The 21,448-nt window shown below is 43.1% G+C and overlaps 3 protein-coding genes across 4 annotated transcripts; 1 reads left to right on the top strand and 2 right to left on the bottom strand.

Moving 5' to 3' along the window:
* The first annotated feature begins 188 nt into the window (after positions 1-188).
* Positions 189-7,240, top strand: parp2 (poly (ADP-ribose) polymerase 2). 2 transcript variants are annotated; one of them, XM_076744475.1, is made up of 17 exons: positions 189-392; positions 1,205-1,414; positions 1,540-1,707; positions 1,840-1,913; positions 2,172-2,222; positions 2,498-2,594; positions 2,749-2,824; positions 2,912-3,014; positions 3,152-3,305; positions 3,595-3,733; positions 3,842-3,905; positions 3,998-4,132; positions 4,336-4,463; positions 4,677-4,776; positions 4,914-5,012; positions 5,459-5,583; positions 6,014-7,240. In XM_076744475.1, the coding sequence occupies exons 1-17, from the start codon at positions 320-322 to the stop codon at positions 6,171-6,173; spliced, it is 1,956 nt and encodes a 651-aa protein (XP_076600590.1). In that variant the 5' UTR covers positions 189-319; the 3' UTR covers positions 6,174-7,240. The 2 variants fall into 2 exon arrangements, with proteins under 2 accessions (XP_076600590.1, XP_076600591.1); XM_076744476.1 differs by having other exon boundaries at positions 206-392; positions 1,843-1,913.
* LOC143328949 (protein lifeguard 1) lies at positions 7,184-13,391 on the bottom strand. The gene is made up of 6 exons (XM_076744479.1): positions 13,315-13,391; positions 11,713-12,005; positions 10,846-11,046; positions 10,162-10,290; positions 8,877-9,020; positions 7,184-7,436 (listed from the first exon to the last, which is right to left on the bottom strand). The coding sequence occupies exons 2-6, from the start codon at positions 11,992-11,994 to the stop codon at positions 7,302-7,304; spliced, it is 891 nt and encodes a 296-aa protein (XP_076600594.1). The 5' UTR covers positions 11,995-12,005; positions 13,315-13,391; the 3' UTR covers positions 7,184-7,301.
* A 646-nt stretch (positions 13,392-14,037) lies between these two features.
* LOC143328950 (uncharacterized) lies at positions 14,038-21,302 on the bottom strand. Its single transcript, XM_076744480.1, has 5 exons — positions 20,491-21,302; positions 19,024-19,119; positions 18,824-18,929; positions 17,297-17,398; positions 14,038-16,645 (listed from the first exon to the last, which is right to left on the bottom strand). Exons 1-4 carry the CDS (start codon positions 21,014-21,016, stop codon positions 17,341-17,343), a joined length of 786 nt encoding a protein of 261 aa, XP_076600595.1. The 5' UTR covers positions 21,017-21,302; the 3' UTR covers positions 14,038-16,645; positions 17,297-17,340.
* Positions 21,303-21,448: the final 146 nt, after the last annotated feature.

The following is a 21,448-nucleotide window of genomic DNA, read 5'->3' as shown; positions in this document are numbered from 1 at the left end:
GCATAGTCTGAACAAAATTACGCCTAAACGCAAGTTTTAAAAACTAAAGCTATTAGTTATAAATAAATTTTGGACTATTTGTGATTAAGTTTGAACTTTATTCCAGGTTTGTGCTGAAATCGTTTCTATGGTAACGGAAAAAAGCCTTCACGCTTTCGACGCGCATGCGCCAGAAACATTTTTTTAACGACTGCGTGATTCATCCTCGTATTGAGCGACACCGGCCAGGAAACAGTGGTGGGGAAAGTTTTTCCGCCTTCTTTGTTGTCCCTGTGTCCCTTTTATTTCTGTCTTTATCTGGTTATTTTCATAAACCGCCATGAGGCGCACAAGAAGTTCGAGAAATAAAAGTCAGAGTGCACAAGAAAATGAAGAAGTCCAGTCGAAAACAGGTTGGTGCTTGTTTCCCGCTGGAAAGCTAGCTTGACAGGAGAGCTAGCCGCTGTAACTACGTCACTTGCGTACTCGACTCGGGACATGTCTCGACAGGGTAGCTTAGGGAAATAAATATGATGTATTTAAGGTACATGCAGCCTTTACTGTTGTTCTTGTTACTGTAGAAAGCAACCTTTTTTCTGTCTAAGGTGTCATCGATACCTGTTACTGGTTGAGCTTGTTAGTAAAAATAGTTAACGTGAAAGCTCGACACTGTCAAACGTTTATTACCAAAGTTATAGAGCTCTCGAGTGCTCCGGGATGGAAGTGGTTTTAAGAATGTCACACACGCACAGAGATCCGTGTTTGTTAGGTGGAACCAGTGTAATATGACAGCTCTTCAATGAAAGCTGAAGGTTATGATTCGTTTCTGTTGAAAGCAGAGGTGTTGATTTACATACACTGTCGTTTGGGGTGCGGTTGAATCAGAACAGATGTGCATTCATTCAGCGAGGCAACATGTAAGCGGTTTAAAAGACAAACACATTCATTCTCTTTCTAATGATAATTGTACAGGTGTGTTAAGGGCCATACTCTGGGGAAAAGTACTCAGTAAGACAAATACCAACCAGTAGACTAATGTTTTGGCTTGTACAGCAGATATAAGACAATATTAATGTATGTATGGCAGTATGTTGGTGCCTCAGTTAAACTGTGGCCTTGGTGTATATAGTAATATGATGGCTGGCAATGTGCATGATTATTGTCATTATTAATCAATTTAATAGCTATTTTTACTTTATTCTTAACTCCATGTCTCTGTGCTCAGTGTGGGAGTGGAAAGGAGATGAAGGACAGTGGGAAGCATACCCGCCTTCAGCCTGCGCCTTGTTGGACTCAGCCGTCTCTTCGGGAACAACCTCTGTCACTCTGTCTCTGGGCTCTGGGACGTCCTACGAAGTGGATTTGAAGAAGATGGTCCAGATTAATCCTGTCACCAAGTACAAGAGGAAGATTCGCTCTCAGACAGTAAAAGCAGGTTTGTGTGTTTTATGTGTTACCCAGATTGTGATAATTTGCTAATCCCTTTTTAACATAAGATAATATATTTACTGTTTTACCTCATCAACTTCATTGATTTTTCATTTTTCATTCTCTGTTCAGAAAGTGCGAATGATGCTGGTGATTTGACTGCTCATAATGGGACACCAGTTCAAGTTAAAGAGGAAGAAGAGGAGGCGAAGGAGCAACCTGCAGCTAAGAGGAAGAGAGGGCAAAACAAGAGCCAGACAAAAACTGAAGAAACAGCCACAGAGGCAACAAAAAGTGAAGGTACCATGGATCCATTTTCACATATGTTGTCTATGTAGTAACACAGGTTAAAAGGATATTTTATTACCTGTGCTTCACATTGAATGTCAGTTGACCTCATTAATGTTTTTTCTCTGGTCTTTGGATGTTTAGCAGAGGTTGTGAAGACGGTGGTCATGAAAGGAAAAGCTCCAGTCGACTCTGAGTGCAAAGCCAAACTTGGAAAGGTGCAGTACCTGCATCCACACGAGATATGAAACTCATGATTCTGAGAAGTTCTGTCGGCCACACCTTTGTCCTGTAATGTCCTTGTGTTTTAACCTACACTTTGTCACCTGTGATTTGTATGAACTCTTTCCTAAAACAGTATAAAACATTGTAAAAAAAAAAAAAAGAAAATGGAAAAGTTTACAGTACGTTTTTAATTTCCTGCTTTTAAGAGCAGGTCCAGTTCGTATTTATTATTGATTCAATTTCTCTTTCAGGCTCATGTTTACAATGAAGGTGATGATGTTTACGACGTGATGCTAAATCAGGTAAAATATTTAAGAACATTTACACTCAAAATTCAAAGCTGTCGTCTGTATTTCCATATTGAGTCGTGACTGACTGACTAAAATAGTAATTGTAAATATTTTGATAGATATCCACAGTCAGCTAATAATGGAGCTCAGATGCTGTTTCTTAAATGCGATCTGAAAAACAGAAATCGAGTGACGGCTTGAAAAGTATTTTATTTTCATTTTACATTTTGATTTGTGAGAAAGTGATTTTTGGACTTGCAGCAAACACTTTGCATCTTATCATGCAGACAAATCTTCAGTTTAACAACAACAAATACTACCTGATCCAGCTGTTGCAAGACGACAGCTCCAAGGCTTACAGTGTGTGGATGCGATGGGGCAGGGGTGAGTTTATGTGCCAATTATTGTGGTATATTTGATGAGTGTGTGTGTGTATATACACAGGAAATTAACACAAGCTGCACTTTGGAAGCTCTTTTCTAAAATGCAAACTAACTTATTAGATATATTTTGGTGGTTTCTCTGTTGTTTGTTTCAGTGGGAAAAGTGGGTCAGAGCAGTCTGTCATCTTGTGGTGGAGACCTGCTGAAAGCTAAAGATATCTTCAAGAAAAAGTGAGACTGTGCAGTTGAAAAAAATATTCCCAGGTGTCTCACATTGAAGCGAGTTCAGTAAAATTCTGAAACTTGTTTTTGCCACAGGTTCCTTGACAAAACCAAGAATGAGTGGGAACACAGAGCGAGTTTTGAGAAAGTAGCTGGAAAATATGACATGGTGTTCATGGACTACAGCACAGATGAAAAGGCAAGGAGCAATGCACAGAGCCAATAAACCCCCTCAATATCTTCGTAATAAGGAATTGGCAGCTTGGAAATAATAGCTGCCATTGAAGTGAGGTTGAGGTCTGTCAGTATGAACATTAATATATTTCACTGTTTCAGGAGGAAAACCAGAGCACAGTGGATACTGCACCTAAAAAGAAGAACTCCCAGCTGGATGTGAAGGTCCAGTCTCTCCTGGAGCTCATCTGTGACGTCAAAGCCATGGAGGAGTGTGTGCTGGAGATGAAGTTTGACACCCGGAAAGCTCCTCTCGGTCAGTCAGAATCAGAGCAGCAGAACTGTAGAGGAATTTGTCTTGTTATACTTCTTTAATATCACCTAGTTTCACTCTTAAATTTTATATTGAGCATATATCATTTACACATATTTAAGTTGCTACAGTTTGATCAAAGATTCAATAAAAGAAGATCCTCGAGTCATAATTTTAGCTGCAGTTGTGCCACCTGACTGTGTGAGTAGATTCAGCTGGTGACAAACATGTAACCAGCATTTCAAACCTTTCGCGGCATCACATTTCAAATTCTTTTCCTTTCTACCTGCAGGCAAGCTGACCACGGAGCAGATCAACGCGGGCTACGCGGCGCTGAAGAAAATCGAGGATTGTTTGAAGAAGAAGGGTAGCAATCGCGAGCTGCTGGAAGCGTGCAACCAGTTCTACACCCGCATCCCTCATGACTTTGGGTAGGGAATGTGTGGCTGTATTGTTAGAGAGATGCACTAATGCTGTTGGAAAGATGTCTGAATGGATTGTACTTTATTTTGCCCTAACTAAAAGATGTAATCCTCCAGGTTGAAAACTCCTCCAGTCATCCGGACAGAAGATGAGCTAAAGGAAAAAATTGCACTATTGGAGGTAAAAGGGCTCTCCGTTAATGGATGTTTTCACTTAAATCTGCAGTCCATACTATAATATGTATTTTTTTTAATCGTATTTCTTTTTTCCAGGCTCTGAGTGACATTCAGATAGCAGTGAAAATGGTCCAGTCCAGTGAAAATAGTGACGAGCATCCTCTGGACAGACAGTATCGCTCCCTCCAATGCCAGCTGCAGCCTCTGGACTCCAGCAGCGATGACTACAAGGTCAGTGTTTGGCTTGTCATACACCGATGGGTCCGAGTCAGTCAGGATGTTCAAAACATTCGCTTTGCTCTTGGCTCACTAACATTCATAGTTTGCAGGCTGATCTGTACGTTCTTGGTGTGTTAGACTGTCAAGACATATGAATGAAACGTAAGATGCCTTAAGATGTTTTTCTTGAAAACTTTCTTCTTCTCTGTGTGAAGGTGATAGACAAGTATCTACAGTCCACTCACGCCCCTACCCATTCTGACTACACCATGTCCATCCTTGACATCTTCTCTGTGGACAGAGACGGGGAGAGCAGCAACTTCCTCTCACAGATACACAACAAGTAAGACACAGTGTCAGACTGTCGGTGCACCCGGCGGCTCATAGCAGCAGAGGTTCATGTTCCCTCAGATGTTGAACTGTGGTTCCATATTTGCCTGCATTACACCTGACAATAATGTAAATAAAAACAAGGTGCTCTCCTCACATAACCCACTAAGTCTGTCTGTGTGTCTGTCTGTCTGTCTGTCTGTCTGTCTGTCTGTCTGCCTGCCAGGACTCTTTTGTGGCACGGGTCCCGTCTGTCTAACTGGGTCGGCATCCTCAGTCAGGGGCTCCGCGTGGCTCCACCTGAAGCTCCTGTCACCGGTTACATGGTAGGAAGGATGGCAGAATACATGCATTTACTATTATGTTCAGCATTTTGGAATGAAATTATCCATAAACTACAAGGAGTTTTTAAGTATATATTTTATTCCAGCATTAATAATTCCCCTGTTTCTCTTTCGTCTAGTTCGGAAAAGGTGTCTACTTCGCTGACATGTCTTCAAAGAGTGCAAACTACTGCTTTGCCAATCAGCACAACCACGTTGGACTGCTGCTGCTGTGTGAGGTGAGCTCATCATTGGCAAAGAACATTCCTCTAAAAAGGTTTCCTAAAAACTCTGAATGTGCAACGTGTTGGAGGATGCATACCTGGGAGGCAGCATGTGTTTGGTGAAGGTGTTTCTGTCACCAGTTGAACTAATTCCTGTGGTCCTCTGATTGGATGATTTACTCAGGATATATCTATATATGGAGCTGTTGTAATGCTTTTCTAAATACCTGATGAAGGTCGAGCACATGAAACTTCATGACTAAGTAATTAGTTTGTAGGCCAAAGGTCCAGTAGTTGGTGCTTAGGGGCAGTTTGTTTCATGTCCTGTTCACCCGCCAGTACAAGTCCACAACTCCTCTTAACAATAAAACCAACAGGACCTGAACATCACGTCACATGTTGGGCCTAAATGTGGTGCAGAAGTGTTTTAACGTCCCTGCTGTGTGTCTGTGTGGTCGCAGGTCGCTCTGGGAGACTGTAACGAGCTGCTGGATGCAGACTACGAGGCCAACAATCTGCCTGATGGAAAACACAGCACCAAGGGCCTGGGACAGACCGGACCTGACCCCAAAAACTCTGTCACACTGTTAGTCTGTCTCATTACGCTGATACAGTTCATGCAGGCCAAACATTGATTTAACTGTGCTCACTGTTACACAACAAAACTCATTCCCTTATCTGAGAGGGGGAGTTTGTTAATCACATTAGCAAAGAAAAATGCAGGTTGATGAACACAGAGTGGGAATATTTGCCGGTTTCCTTCGCTCTCTGTGATTGGGAACAGCATCTTTGGGTTTTGAACTGATGGTTGCTCAAAACAGGACTCTAGGACACGTGGATCTGTACTCTGTGGATGCACGGCTGCTAATCCTTTTTGACAAATACTCAGTAAACAGAAAACAGTACAAAGACAATTAAAACATGTAAAAGTATTGTAACGGAAAGGCAGTTTTTACTTCATGTATTAAAACCACCTGATTGGTCCTTAAATAAACGTATCCCTCTCTCTTTCTCAGGAATGGTGCGACCGTGCCGATGGGGCCCGGGGTGAAGACGGGGGTGGGTAAGCGTAACAGTTACTCCCTCCTCTATAATGAGTTCATCGTTTACAACCCTGCCCAGGTCCGCATGAGGTACCTGCTGCGGATCAAGTTCAACTACTCTTCACTGTGGTGAGGCTGTGCAAAACAGTGCAGCTGTGGGATTTGCTGTCCACAGAGCAGGGCTGATGTATCACTCAGCCACCTGTCATGTACAGTTAATACTGTTCAGGTCTTGGTTTTGGGGATAGGATGTTCAGCCGATAGACAGTTAATCATTTTTCAAGCAAAAATGCCAAAAGCTATCCCTGCCTTTCTTTGTCATATGTGCTGTCTTTGGGTTTTGAACTGTTGGTCAAACAAAACAAGCTATTTTAGTACGTCAGCTTGGGCTGTGGAAAACTATAGCTGGCGTTTTTCACTATTTTCTGACATTTTATAGGCAAAACAGATCGGCAGATTGATCATTACTTGCAGCCCTACAGTGATATCCACAGTGAGGTTCGACAGATCCCAAGTTCACACAACTCACTCATTATTTAAATGGGGATGTGAATTTTGAATTCAAGTAAGAAAAACACCAACAAAACTGTGTTCTCCAGTGATACAGCATTTCATCTTTGCTCTTTTTGAGTCAGAAAATGATGTTGGACCCTGTAAAATGACCGTGAATGCTGCTTTGACATTAGAGTGAGGCTTCGGCTTTGGTGAAGGTAAAACATGAGGATGGATCCATGCGATACAGTAAGAAGAAAATACGTTGAACATTTTGCACTATTTTTTTGTCCCTGTTGCTTTTTATCGTCTGTGTCCTCGAAACAGTGTAAGCTGTATTTTATTGCATGTGGAATAGCATTCATTCATTGCCTTTCGATTTCTGTTTTGGTGCTTTATGAAACATGAACGGCCTTATCGACCTACTGGACTATCACTCTCTGACTTTCATGGGAAAGCGTAATGATTTGGAGGTTCTTTAGGCAGTTTTGACGTGAGCATTTATACCAAATGATTACCTAAATGTCATTGAATGTTTCCTGTTCTGGAAATTAAATGAAACAACACAGTACAACAATTTTTCATACCGATTTTTATTTGTGTAAAACTGAGACAAAGAAAGGATTCTGTCAAAATCTGATAATCCATATAATTTCAGTATATATACATAATAAAAGTAATAATAAAGGACATTTTCGTTGTGGGTACAGTTTGGAGTGTCAGTCTGTGCAGTAATGTGTTTGTGTACATGCGTGACGTGCATACAGTTTCACCTCCTCCCCAGCAGGTAGAGGAAGATCAGGACGATGTCCAGGTAGATGGTGAGAGCGGCGGTGATGTATTCCTCTGGGTCCAGACGGTAGCTCATCATCCCCATCAGCAGCTGACAGTCGATCATCAGGAACTGAGACAGACAGGAAGGGAGGGAGAGGAGGAGGAGGAGGAGGAGGAGGAGGAGAACGTTTAGGACAGGGTGAGAGATTAAGACCAGATAAATAAGAGTACATTATGACATCCTCTATTTTGACATGTCACAGCAGGAAGAGCACATATGAATGATAAATGAATGCTGGGTGAATTCCGCTCGGCTGCTTCAGTTTCAGGGTCGTGGTGTTTGTGCTGGCTCACGGTCACACTGGGACACTTCAATAGAGCGAAACCGTCGTTAATATGATGAGCAACAGCTGTGCTGCTCCCACTGTGACGAGTCAAAAAATCTGCTGTGAAAAAGCCCTGTTAGAGTCATCAGATCAAGTCTCTGAAAGCTGGTTGGTCTAACTTAAAATGCTGCTGTGGACGTTACTTTGTGACTGGATGAATTCCCCAAAAATCAAACTTATTAAATCCGCTCTCCGGCTTCTGGAGCTTTGACCGTTGCACTCACTCAGACTCGTTTCCTTCAAGTCCGCTAGCTGTTTCACCACCACCCACACTTTATTTGAATGTTTTACAGCTGTGAGCAGCTCCTCCACTTCCTCTGTGGATTAAAGGCACATTCAGAAATCAGCCATATTCAGGAGGCTACTGTCTCATTTGAGTATCATTCATTTTCTCACTTTTCCAAAGCGAAAACATGCCTAGAATCTGCATGTCGGGTGGATTTGGGACATGCTGCATATTTACCTCCCACCATTTACTTGAGTGTGTCCACTGCTTTCTGCTAACAATCCCACAATGCAATCCATCACATTTTATTGACACAGCAGCCACTGCTGTGCTGTTCTACACCTGCCAATGACCCACTGAGTGTCTTTTACATAAGGAGTGATGAACGAGTGAACAAGCCTGCCAGTAGGTGGTGATAAAGTCTACATCAAGCATACATCAGTTACCAGAGAGGAACACGCAGAACATAGTGTGAGTTTATTTTCCTTTGGAGTTAGTGACTTAAAAACACAAACAATCAGCAGCTAATTCATTAGTTATTTGTACTTATTTACCGCCTGTCTGGCACGTAGTCCACCATTGTTGTTATTTCAGATGCTCATCACACAAAGCTACAATGAGGCAAGTGTACATTGCGGTGATGACTTCATTGTTTCCCAAATGCTCTGTTTTATACAAAGAAACAGGAGTTTATCTGGATACGCGTGGACAAGGCCTCAGACATTGTTCATGGGTGTTTTCATCTGTTTTGCCAGATTTAATCTCTTCTCAAGGCTGCCATCATATGTACACTGTGTTCATTCGTCATCGCTTTTCTGTTGAAGCTGTCAAAGAAAGCACCTGTGTGGGAGGGCAGGGCCTTTAATGCGTCTGATGAAGACACTTATTCCACCGCTTCTCCACACTCCTCTTCTAAAACCACGTCACAGGGTCAGGGTATATTGTTTTGTTAACTTACCAGTGAATACAGCAGAGCGCCCAGACATCCATAGGCGACGTCGGTGATGTAGGAGTAGTAGAAGGTGCAGAAGAACCCGAACATGATCACATCCACGGCCAGAATCAGCAGGACACCGTAACAAATAGTGAAATCATAACGAGTCTGCAAAGAACACAGACAGACTGGGTGAGTGCTGGACGGCGCCCAGAGATTTCAATCTAAAGCTTTTCCATATGTAACGTCTCCATAATTCAGAGCAGATCAAAGTATTGATTCATCAGTTTAGTAGTTTTCATTTTCATCTTTTCCCAAATCATTTCAAGTTCTTTACATTAAAGACAGCAAGTATCAAGACAGTACATGACACACTGATCAATTTACAACAAAAAATGCATTTTACATGTTTTAGATGAAAAATTAGTGAAAAATTACACAGCCCACCTAAACACTGGGCCAATATACACTTAAGCATTATTATTTCACATATTTCTACATTTTTATCATTGGATCTTCTGGTTATTATTCTTCATTGTACACAAGCTTCGTAGTACAGCCTCGAATGAGCCACCCTGCATCTTAGCAGCAGCTGGCTTCCTAACGCAGTGTTTAACACAGGATTTGCACATAATGACTCAAACTCAACACTTTTTTTTTTTTTTTTAAATAAGACCTGGAATTAAAAAGCTGCAGTGCTGTGGTCTTGTTTAGTTCAGAGATGTTGTTTGTACAGAGGATACAGCTGAGATGGATCTTCACAGGTAGATCAGACTGCAGCTAATGATAATTTTAATATTGAGTTAATCTTAAGAGTTTCTCTCTGCTCATCATTTGTCATTTTAGACCATAAAAAGGCAGACATTTGTGAAAAGTGTCCTTCTCTCTCCCAGAGTCCAGAAATGTCTTGTTTTAGTTGACTAACAGTCCAGGACTCAGTCAACAACTCTACAATGCTAGAATAAAATAAAACCTATCAAATCTCTTAAATGGAAAAACTGGATCAAAGAATTTTGGACATTTTTTAAATATATATAAAACTGTATATCAGTTATCAAAATAGTTGCTGATTAAATGTATGTCAGGTGTCTGATCAGTGCCACGTTCAAGTTCGGCCACTATTTTCCAGCACTTGCATCATGTCTCATCCTAAAGTCAAATATGGAAACAGTTAAGAGCCGTAACTTCAACGCTGACACATAGAGCAGCTGAGAGGTCTGCACACAGCTCTGCTTTAACAGACAGAGCATGACGAGAGGTTACAGAAGCACACAGAAATACACGCTTCGGCTCAGCCTGGCTGTCTGACCTGAGCGGAGAACGCAATGATGGCCACAGAAATGGCCAACGTCACTCCCATAGTGATGACAACAGCGGTGGTGTCGTGGAAGGAGGCGATGGTTCCCACCATGTATGACAAGCTGAGGGTGACCACAACCTGTCGGCACAAAGTTCAGCATATTAAACATCTTCAGTACTGTTCGGAAAAGCTTTCTAAAGCTTAACTCCTTCAAAGAGAGACTCCCCTGTTAGGGTCCAGATTGTTTATATCTTTGAATATTTAAAGTCTTTTCTATTGCAGTGTTTGTGCCATGCTCTGCATCGTGTATTAACAGTCACAATACAGGAAGTGCCTGTCCTAATTTTACATGCCAACAAAACCTCAGTGGCTCAGAGTGAATCTGCAAGCATGTGAAAACAACTTTAGAGGAAACTGAGGTTTTTTATCTGGAAACAATAAAAACAAAAGAACAGAACTGCTGATAATGGACCAGTTTCTTAGGGGCAGCAGTCCGCCTGCTTGACCAAAATATTTTCACTTCTCTCTGCAGGATGTGACCTCAAGTCATACTGTCTAGCTGTCCCTTCAGTCTGTTACTTAAATAGTGTGTTATATAGATATCACTGACAGTATCTACTGTATGTTGTGTAAAATGAATTTCCCCATTCGATACAGTATTTGGGTCTTTACGCTCCCGTGTTTGTCACCCACCAGTCCCACGATGTTCCAGGGGTGACGCCGACTGAAGGACTTGGAGCAGCTGAGGGCGATGGCCACCACGGCGAAGACGATGAAGGAGCTGAGGTAGGCCCACAGGTTGGTCTGCACTGCGTCTTTGACCACGCTGGAGAAGGTGAACACACACACCACGCTGAAGGTGAACAGCAGCTGGAGAGTCAGGATGCTGAACACCTGCACAGAAAACGAGGGGCTTCATTAAGGGGTCCAAGCAGTGAAGCTTTGCTGCTGGGACTCCAGCATGTCTGACCTAATGCTCTGAAACCCTGATGTGCTTTGATGTGCTTTGCATTGTCAGTACATGGAAAGAATATGTCTTCTGCCAATCAAAGTGTTGCTAGGATGAAGTCAAAGTAGACCAAACCTCCTGAAAATTGTAAACATGTACATGTTTATGAAATGAATAATATTACACAGATTTAGTTCAAAACCAGTGAAATGAACACATCTGGAACAGGAGCGACTCGTCCAGGAGTTAGAGAGACACTTGTCATGTAAAAGTCTCGTTGTTGTCCTCGAACCAGCCATGATGGCTTCTGTTATTATTATTATTAGACACTGAAGTACCCGCTTGGTCAGTTAATAGTTTTTGAATGAAGGAGATTAATGCTTTGCACCAATCCCAGATTGATTTATTTTAAAAAGATTTTAGAGGCCTGAGCAGGTAAAATGATCCAGTAGAGGGTCCTGACACCAGGTTGAGAAATTGTGGTGCAGATTGCAAAACATGGACACACTGAATACTGTTTACACCTAAACCAGACACCAACCAATCACACAGATTGTTTGTCATATATAGAATATGCAGATGTGCCTGAAGTCGTTAAAACTCATACAAACCTTTCTAACAAACCCTCTTCTCACTGCCTTGTCATCAAAAGAAGATGAAGCTGTGAGTGGAGTTGTTTCTGACGCGGCCTCTGGGCAGATGTCACGGAAAGACTCGTACCCAGACGTAGTTATTTCGACTTTGGGTGGAGGGTACATTGCCGGGGCTGCAGAGTAGGGTGGAGGTTGTTGTTGGTGGTATGACGGTGGTGGTGGTGGTGGTGGTGAGGACACATCATAACCAGGAGGGTCCTGTGTCTCTTTGGATATGAGGCGGTCTGCTGCGTCTGACATTCTGCAGGAAACTATGACCCAAAGACAAAATTCAGTCAAATTAAAAGATAAACTTATGCAAAAGCAAACACAAGGCTGATGGGAGACTTTCTGTTTAAGATGAGGTGAGAAGTTCCTGTTTTACATTATTAAATATAGTGTACGATTTACTCTTTACCTTTGGCATCTGAACTACTGAGAAGGACGTTTCTAGCCAGCAGCCAGTGTTGCTGATACACTTTAAAGTTGATTACTGCAGTCGATATTGTCAGCAAGGTGTGAGCCTGAGTGCAGGTGCAGTTACACCACGTTGAATGTCCATTCAGACAGCAAAAGACAGTCTGTCTCTCCACATTTCCTCTCTGCTGTTGGTTTAAGTTAGTGAAACACTGGCAATTTTTCAGCATCCGTCCGCCAGCACGTGCACGACCGCTCCAACCAGAGCTGCTGCTGACTCGTTGCTCAAAAATGGAGTAAACACTAGGAAGTAAAACTTGAGCTGTGGGCCACTTCTCTTACAGCAGACAGAGTGGGGAAATCAGTTTTGTGTCATGTCCTTCAGCTTTAAAAAGCTGCGTGTGGTCTAACAGCCATGTCACCAATAAAAATCCATAGATTTTATCCAAAGCGCACATTCTGACTCATCACAGCAGGAAGAGCACAGGTGCTACTAATAATATTATGAACAATGGCTCTGTTATGTTCACGTGTCCTCGTAATATAAATGGAATTCAGCCATCATTCATTTACTCATCCACACCTGTCCTGTGACACCTGTGACAAACAATCTCTATAAATGTAGCCATTAAATTCCAAAACCTTTAAACAATCTCCTGTTAATGCAGCTAAGTAGAGTAAAGTAAAACTACTTAATACATGAGGGTGGACTGGTAATTGTTTTTTGAGCATTAAACATTAATATTCATGTTCAGTGGCAGTGAGTAGAGACATTTCTTTTTCTTCCTCTTCTGATGAATTAGCTCAAAATAATACGAATATAATAAGTTTAGAAGATCCATTGATGTGGTTATACTTCCTGGACCTGCCTCCCTTTTAATTCAGATAAATTAACACAAAACCATCTGATCCTCCATCTGCTGAAGGTGTTTTCAGGTGTCTATCACTGAGCCTAACTTCTAGTAGTAGACAGTAGGAGTAGAGCTAAATGGCAAAATACATTTTCTGTGATTTGAGTGAAAGGACCCTTTAAAGTTTGCTGTCATGTTGAAAATAACTGAACACTACAAGCAAAGAAAAAAGCAGCAAACAGTAGGATATTTTCTTTTACTTTACACAGAGAATAAGTTCTTTAAAGGAGAATAAAGCGAGCGTTCTGCTCACCTGTTCTGCTGGATTACAGTCTGACGCTGACAGCAGCGATAGTCCAACACCACACTGAGAGGACGTGAAAAGCCTGTCTGCCGATGGACGTCATTTATTCTACCCTACCAACCGTTTCACTTCCTGTCAGCTTGAAGTCTGTGAGGACCCACAGTGCGGAAATGGGAAACTCTACTGTTGCTTCACAGTAGGTCAGAGGTCATCAAAGTGGGGTCTGGGGACTTCCAGGGGTCCCTGTGCCACTCGTACAGGGTCCACCGCAAACCCTGACTGTTCAGACTTGAGCGTAATTAGAGTATTCACATAAATGATGCTTATTATACGACTGTGTCTTCTGTTTTTTACCAGCTTGGTATAAAATCCTTAATTTTTATAACAGTTGACAAGAAACTCAGCAGTAATGACACAGTAGATGTTCAGAATTCAATTGTTTGTTGCTCATGTTGGCTTAAAAAATGAAATTAGAGGTAGATTTTCCTCGTTCAGGGAGCTGAGGAAGATCACGTGATACCATCAAAAGCTCCAGTACGGCCACTTTGTGGTGATGGTCAATTACTAAATAAAATAAGATGCCGTTCTTTTAAACAAGTAAAAAGTGTAATTTAAATTCTCTCATTAAAATAAAACTTTGGGACAGTGTGGTCTGTTTTAGGTCTCGCTGAACATCACAAACAATCACAAACGCATCACTGACACTTAAAAACACAAAAGCGACACTCACAAAACGTCTCTCACACATATTTATTGTAAAAAATACATATAAAAACAATTTCTGAGACATACAAAAGATTGGAGCTTAGAAACAGTATATTGAACAGACAAAGACCAAGCCATTTTTCTTGAATTGCATTACATATTTACAATTTAATAAATAAAATTCAATTTGTCTTTATACCAGAGTAAAGGCAGATTGTCCATATCTTGGGGATGCAGATACTGTTGTGGTGACTCTCTGAAAAACATTCTCATCTAATACATCAGCCTCAAAGCGCAGGGCACACAGGGGATCGCTGCCCGGCAATTCAAAACCAAGGATTTAGGGACATTTATACAAAACACCATCCTCGGTTGGAGAGGAGCAAGTTTACACACAGAGCGTTTAGTTAGCATTGGTAAAAATTGAGGTATTGCACCACACAGCTTAGAGGGGGTAAGAAAGTAAATGAGAGTAATGTGGGGTTTTAGATTGTCTATTATCTTTATTGACAACCCAACACCACCACCAACCCCCCCCCCCCCCAAAAAACAAACACACAAACACCCCCGCCCCTCCCAGCCAGAGTATACAACATCATAACTTATCACCACAACAAATGTAACATCTAATGATCAATGCAGCTCGTCTTCCGCACTCTCTCACACAATGCCCCCGGTGCACAGACAGACTTTTGGCATTATTTTTTTCTATTCACCAGTATAAAAAAATGAGAAACATGCACAGGGCTGCCCTCTAGTGGCGAGACAAGTCGTAGCACCTCAGACTGCAGAACGTCAAGGACAGGAAAAGAGAGGAGGAGGAAAAAAAAAAAAAGGCTGGGGTGAACAAACAGCCGGTGGGAGACCTGTGCTCTGGGCTGACCTCTGAACCGATCCATACCGCTGGTGAGCACACATGGGACAGACTCTCCTTTTGAAGAGGCAGCAAGCGCAATCAATTCATGTTTTGTTCTTTCCCGCGGTCGCCTGGCCTGCGTACAATCTTAATCAGATAGCATCTGTTGAGCAGCCTTACTGCTGTGCTTCCAGCTCAGCTCAGCCCTAAAAACACTACAAACACTGCTTGCACAAGAACCCCTTCACCAAGCAAAGGCAATCAACACACACAAAAAGGCAAAGGAAAGCCATTTAACACATTTAGCAATTATCATGATCATAATGTGATGATATAATATCTAAAAACCTAAAAACAAGAGGGGTGGGGAGGGCGTTGGGGCGAGTTATGTAATAATTAACCATCAGCTGTTCATAGCCTCCAGTGTTGGAAAGAGAGGCAGATGCCACATGGTGTAAACATGCCCCCAAAAATACATCCCTCAGTCCACCCGTCCTTTTGTCCTCCTCGATCTGGCATTCATGTAACCAGATGGCGAAACTGTCTCTTGGTCCAAAAATCCGGACTACACCCCAGAGAGTGCTCAAGAGTTGAGGAGGGAGGAGTGGGTGGTGGGACAAAAACTCAGACCGCATTCAACGTACAACGGGACCACAAGGGCCGCCATGTTGCGTACCAATACCACACGTAACGGGATGTTCGCCAGAGTGACTGCACTTAAAAACGAGCTTTAAAAAAAATAATGGTGACCCGCTCGACCAAGCAGACTTCCGGGCAATTTACAGTAAATACACACAAAACCACACACTTTCAGTCAAGCTCGGGACATTTCCTGTCCCTGGTCATAACAAATACATACACACACAACCTTAACCCAGACATTATGTGGGGGGAAGGGAAAAAAAATCAGCCTTGAAGGACAAAAGTGCTCAAATTGGTGCCAACACCAGCGCTACTATGGCCCTATGAAATACCTACAACCTCCCGAAACACTCAGCAAGTAGCAGCACATTAAACTCAGAGCTAACTAACCACCTACAAGACAACTGACCTACTCAGAACAAGCCCCCAAACTTCCCCTGAAATGTGTACAGGTAATAGAAAAAGGAAAACACCGAGTAACGGCAGCCCCCATTCACCAAAAACAAGCCCTCAACCTCCAGCCGGTTCAAAATAAAGCATGTTTATGTGTTAACAGTTCACGCTTTCAGTGTGAGGTTGGTTCATTTGGGGTTAGCCGAGGAAAGAAAACATTCATCCAATGTATGACATGGAACAATACTCTTTCTGCAAAATACTTGATAAAATGACCAATCCCATTTGGAGGGAGAAAAAAATACACAGGAGAGGATCCAGAGTCACAGTTAATAACTTTTTTGTGTTCCTCCCCAAGTTCAGGATCTTTCTGGGGCAAGTTCCATCGTCCTAGGATGGTAATGTTTATTTCTTTATTATTTTTTTTTTGTTCGTGTTCTGTGGATTCAGGCCAAGTCTGTATCATAGAAAGGGAGCCTCCTCAACTTCTGTTCCAACAAGGGTCTTGACCCGAGATTAGACGGAGCAGCTGTTTCTGCTGTTGGCGTTTGGCTTGAAACGGCCTAAACTAAGTTCAAATGGACTCATCCAAACGGAGAGCGTCGGGTGTCGCTAACTGGAGCTTCCTCTTAGGATCGTCTGTTCTCAGCTCAAATATAGGTCTGCGTCTGAGAGGGACAGTGGGCTTTTATTTGTTTAATTACACATTTTTATTGGGATTTTATTGGGATTCAGTGTAGTCTCCTGTAAAGGTGGAAAAAGACAGAGCGGCCATTAGACAAAGAAATGCACACAAATGACTGTTTAAAATATAGCAACACAGTTGAATTCAGTATCACGTTAATAATATTTTTCAGTATCATTTATCATATCGTGATACGGCTAATGCATGTAAAATCACATACAGTGTTAAACTAATATTCAGTGATATGTCTGTTCTGATCACTCGGAAAAGAAAAACGTGTTGCGTTTAATTCACATTTAAGGGTCTGATACACACCAAAACAGACACAGATTGCAGATCATTTATAAGAAGATAACAAAATCCTCGTCTACAATGATCGCTGTGCAGTGCTGCTCTCCATGTGAGCACGTGTGCAAGTGTGCTGGAAAATATCAGTGTGTCTAACAGAGCTGCAACAATCAATTAAAACTAATTTGATAATCGGTTAATCGTTTTAGTGCCGCTTTAGTGCAGCAGCTTCACTGTGTTATACTTAGATAGAAAATAGTATAAACAGGTAACTCGCATCCTACTTTGGTGTTCTGCATCTTAAATGCTGTATTTTTTAACTGCATCTCGTCTAAAAGAACTTAAGCTTTTTTTACATGAAGCAGAAATGATTATGTTTTCTCTTCTAACGAGATGGAGATCAACATGAGTGTTATGAGTACCTGAGTCGGGTTGGTCACTGTGCGAAATACATGTGACCCGTGAGTCAATCAAAGGGATGTTCAGGGCAGCAGGGTTTCACCTTGGACCAGGAATCAATGCAGCTACAGGGAGAAAGGACAGAAATGGGGAGGGGGAGATGGGGGGGGGGGGGGGGGTCACATTCTGATTCACTCATGTTAATGTGCCAGAACCTCTGTGGTGGGTTTTCAGCCTTAATCCACTTACTGACAGCGTGAAGCCAAACTAAATGTAATCGCTGCAGCCAGGGGTAAATATGCGTTTGCTGGCTCATTAAATGCGACGAGACCAGAGATCAGATGTGAGAAGTGAGCTTCTGAAACCATCAGTCTACGCTCCAACAGTTGATCAGCAGATAAACCGGTCCCTCGCTCTCATGTGTGAGAGTTAACTGAGCGAGTTTGGAGACTTTTTCTTTCACTTTTGCCGCTTTGACGCTTTACAGACCAGATGATCAATCAGCTAATCAAGAAAATAATGAGCAGATTACACTGCTTGTCCCAGTGTGACATTAATTTCATGTGTGAGCGTGTAGTGTTTCAGATCCTGAAATTCCAGGCTTTTCTCAAATCTCAGCTGCTCGACTGGGTGGACCAGAACACCAATTACACAGCCGAACGGCCACACCTATAAACTGTGGGACAGCACTGAAAACTTCTTTCTCTTTGACCAAAACAAAAGAAAGACACGTCGCAAGCTTTATTTGACACCGACTAATGCCAAACCTTTCTCTCTGCTGGTTATCCATCACAGTTAAACATCATGTCTCCTTTTACCGTGTCAGGGAAGCATTATTGTCGTGTGGATTTTCAAATCAATGAGCATTTAAAAGCTGCTCGAACATGGAATGATGACAAAGAAAAAAAACAAAGGCAGGATCTTCACTGATGGATGACTAATCGTGGTAAATTTCGAGTCTCAGAAAGTCCGGTCTCGTGCTCTACCGACATTATGGGAAGCCAGTGGCTCCATGGATGTTGGGAAAGACCAAAATTGTTGAACATTGCAGCACACTTTGAAAATGAAAGTTGACAGTGAGTGGGCTGAAACATGATTAAACACGTGTAGACATTTAATGACTTCATGGTTATGTGTAAAGATAAGAAGCTCTACCGCCAAATATTCACATCATTTACTTGTAAAATCTTTTCTTTGCTCCATAACTTGAAACAGATTTTCACTCTCCTACTTTACACTTATCCGTGTGGCAGTACCTCGGCAGTGGTTGTCAAGATGATGTTTATCATATCATGGAAAAGTACAATGGGTCTCTAATTATCCACAGTGTGTAGTGATTCGTGCACTAGTACAGAACAACCCTCGCTTCCTTATTTTCCAAACTTCTTAGCTCAGTCGCCACATGTTTTCCGATCTGGAAATAGCCACATGAATGTTCCCTGCCATATGAACGACGTCTGTTTTTAATCTCACCTGCATGAATTTGCATGTTTACCATCCGTTTTTCATCTGTGTTTTATTGTTATGCAAATACATCAGCTGAACTTTACCTCTTATGGTAAACGCAGAGGCAAGCCAGCCTGGCGATGGTCTCCCCCTGCACCAGATCCTCCAAACAGATGGAGCACTCTCCGCTGTCTTTACTGAGCACATCCGCTGCACACACACACACACACAAAGTAATCATAAGAGTGTTTCCAGCTTTTGAACAACACAGCCGTCTGGGCCATGTCTGTCACATGATACTTACTATTGTAAGGTAGGGGTGGAGATGTGAGGCAGCTCAACAGGTGATCCTCGATCCGACCCCCCGGGAAGGGCTTTGAGCAGAAGGGACAGCGGATATCTGTGAAGAGCGCAGACACAACAGAGCTGAGATTAACACACTGTCACAGCGAGATATAAATGATAGATGCCCATCACATCGAGCGCGAGTGCTGCGTTTGGACATCTAGATTACATGGGTTGACTTGGCAAACCGAGGAGCCCGCTGAAACACAATCGACCAGTGTGAACGCTGCACTCTCATCCCAGAGATGGTGTGAACGACGGTGCCTCAGGTGACCAAAAATTGTTTGAAACTTCATTTGACTGCATGCACCAGGCTAAACAGTGACAAAGGCTGGAGGGGAAGCCACTGCGAGAGTCATGAGTGGATGGGACGTGCAGGCAGGAACACTGCCTCGCTGCCCTACATTCTCCTCCTCCATCTATGAGCTGCTGCCAGCAGTGAGCAGGCATGTGAAGTTGTGACCCATTTCCCTACACTTGCTAGAGGCTAGCCTGGGAAACCCACCACACTGGTGTGTTTTGGCTCGCACTCTCATGCTTGCTGTCACACCACCACCATCTCTGCGTATCTGATTGTACAACACTGAGCAAAACTGCATTTTCACTTCCTCTGCAAACTCATGTTCCCGTTTTATGCACTTAAACGAAAAGGTGGCCGGTTACTTAATGTTTTCAACTCGCATGCTGCAGGATTTACCACTGACAGCTGCTGTCAACAGGCTCTCTGACATGAAAGAGCGAGCATGTCACCACTTCCAGTTTTACGCCATAGTTCTGCTTCTCACAATGGGGTCTCTGATGATTTTAGTTGGCATGCAAGCACGGGAAAAGGGATTATCTGTTCAGGAATGCAAATTCCCCAAATAATCCATTTTAATTTCAGTGTGGGGAGATCGAGAGTTGTGCTGGGGGATAATTTGGTTTAAAATTCAAGGAGTGAAGTGAGTCTGAGTTTGCATACTAGTGAAACAATCTTGGATATCTGTTCTCGGCCTTTAAGGTTGTTCTTGAGTTAAGTGTTAAATGTTATCTGATTTTATTTTACTAGTATGGCTGAGTAAAGCTAACACTGAATACCCCTCCCCACTATTTGACCATCATATCCAAAGTGCTGTTATTCCCCCTAAACACGTGTCCCACGCCTGTCTGCAGTCAGCTGTCTCATGCATCAACAGTCATACCCCAAATTTCGTCACATTGTGAGTCATTGTGCCAATATTGCCAAGCTCGTCCACGATTTCCATGGAAGTTCAGCAGAGAAACTGCATGTCCCTGTATGTGAGCTGTCGTCTGAAAAAGGCAAACCATCAGCTCGCTAATGTGTCTGACGAAGAGCAGCCAGTTACTAACACATATTAGACAAAAAAAAAGATCAAAAAAATAAATGTAAAGAAAATAATACCGTACTGTAAATGTGGTAACTTACTGCCATGGCGGTTGTTAACACGGTAAAGGCCGATCCAAGCCTCTGACACCGGCCGCTGGTGTGTGCCTCGGACCCGGGCGGATCTTGCGCCGACGCTGCGGGCGGAAGAGTGCCGATTCCCGGGCAGCCGCTCGGAAAAGGTGCGGTGGGGCGTGCGGCCTGTCTCCTCTCCGGGTTGATGTTCCGCTACGACGGGGGGCTCTGGGCTCACATTTCCGTCTTCCTCGGGTTTCCCCTCGCTGTTGTTGTCGTCCACGGGTGAAGCTTGGCTAATGCTGGAGGGAATGCTGTGGTGGTCAGCGGGGCTGCCGTCGGCGCTCGCCCCATGCTGCCCCAGGTCCGAGTCGCTGCCCTCCTCCGATCGGCTCCGGTTGGCCTCCGTGTCCTCGAAGCTCCCCGAGAAGTCCACCATGAGGCTGGTGGGCCTGGTGCAGCGGGGTCGCCGATAGGAATCCCGCTTTGTGCCATCTTTTCCGAAAGCAGAGGGAACCGGGTCTTCTTGTAGGCGACTTGCTCTCGTCCCCATCTCTAGCGAGCTAGCTAATTCAGCTGGCTAGCCGAGGTGCTTCCTCGAAGCGAACCACCACAAAACAAGAGAACGAGTTAACCTCGAAACGACCCTTAAACTGTCAAATGTCCGTCTAGGAGCTCTAACTAATAACAAATACCAAGCAACCTAACCCACCGAGGATATGTACGCAGTTCGAGGTTCTCGCTCTGGCCTCAATTTGTCCTCACTGTCCACATTTTCCTCTTTGACGTGCCCCTTCTCGCTGCTGCAGCGGAAATAGAGCGTTTGCGCTTCCTCCTTTGAGCCGCACACAAGCATTTACGGTAACGTCACAATTTCACCGGAGCAGTTTGAAGTCCAAAATTTAAACCACGTTGACTTGTTTCTGTTGCCGTCGTTGCCTTGGTTTTTGGTTACTGTTTCTCGTCCTAAGCAATTCCGCCTTCA

The sequence above is a fragment of the Chaetodon auriga genome, chromosome 12, assembly GCF_051107435.1.
Source record: "Chaetodon auriga isolate fChaAug3 chromosome 12, fChaAug3.hap1, whole genome shotgun sequence".
In the NCBI taxonomy this organism is placed as follows: Eukaryota; Metazoa; Chordata; class Actinopteri; order Chaetodontiformes; family Chaetodontidae; genus Chaetodon; species Chaetodon auriga.
Note: the sequence above shows the minus strand (reverse complement) of the source record. Positions and strands in the feature narration are given on the sequence as shown.

What these genes read in the sequence shown, in the direction of transcription:
- LOC143328950 (XM_076744480.1), bottom strand. Translation starts at nt 21,016, where the DNA reads ATGGGGACGAGAGCAAGTCGCCTACAAGAAGACCCGGTTCCCTCTGCT. An exon ending in TGTTAACAACCGCCATGGCA is followed by an intron (nt 19,120 to 20,490) that starts GTAAGTTACCAC and finishes CGCTCTTCACAG; the next exon opens with ATATCCGCTGTCCCTTCTGC. An exon ending in CTCTGCGTTTACCATAAGAG is followed by an intron (nt 17,399 to 18,823) that starts GTAAAGTTCAGC and finishes TTCTCCCTGTAG; the next exon opens with CTGCATTGATTCCTGGTCCA.
- LOC143328949 (XM_076744479.1), bottom strand. Translation starts at nt 11,994, where the DNA reads ATGTCAGACGCAGCAGACCGCCTCATATCCAAAGAGACACAGGACCCT. An exon ending in CCTGGAACATCGTGGGACTG is followed by an intron (nt 10,291 to 10,845) that starts GTGGGTGACAAA and finishes TTGTGCCGACAG; the next exon opens with GTTGTGGTCACCCTCAGCTT. An exon ending in TCATTGCGTTCTCCGCTCAG is followed by an intron (nt 9,021 to 10,161) that starts GTCAGACAGCCA and finishes TGTTCTTTGCAG; the next exon opens with ACTCGTTATGATTTCACTAT.
- parp2 (XM_076744475.1), top strand. Translation starts at nt 320, where the DNA reads ATGAGGCGCACAAGAAGTTCGAGAAATAAAAGTCAGAGTGCACAAGAA. An exon ending in GCAAAGCCAAACTTGGAAAG is followed by an intron (nt 1,914 to 2,171) that starts GTGCAGTACCTG and finishes TTTCTCTTTCAG; the next exon opens with GCTCATGTTTACAATGAAGG. An exon ending in CACCCGGAAAGCTCCTCTCG is followed by an intron (nt 3,306 to 3,594) that starts GTCAGTCAGAAT and finishes TTCTACCTGCAG; the next exon opens with GCAAGCTGACCACGGAGCAG.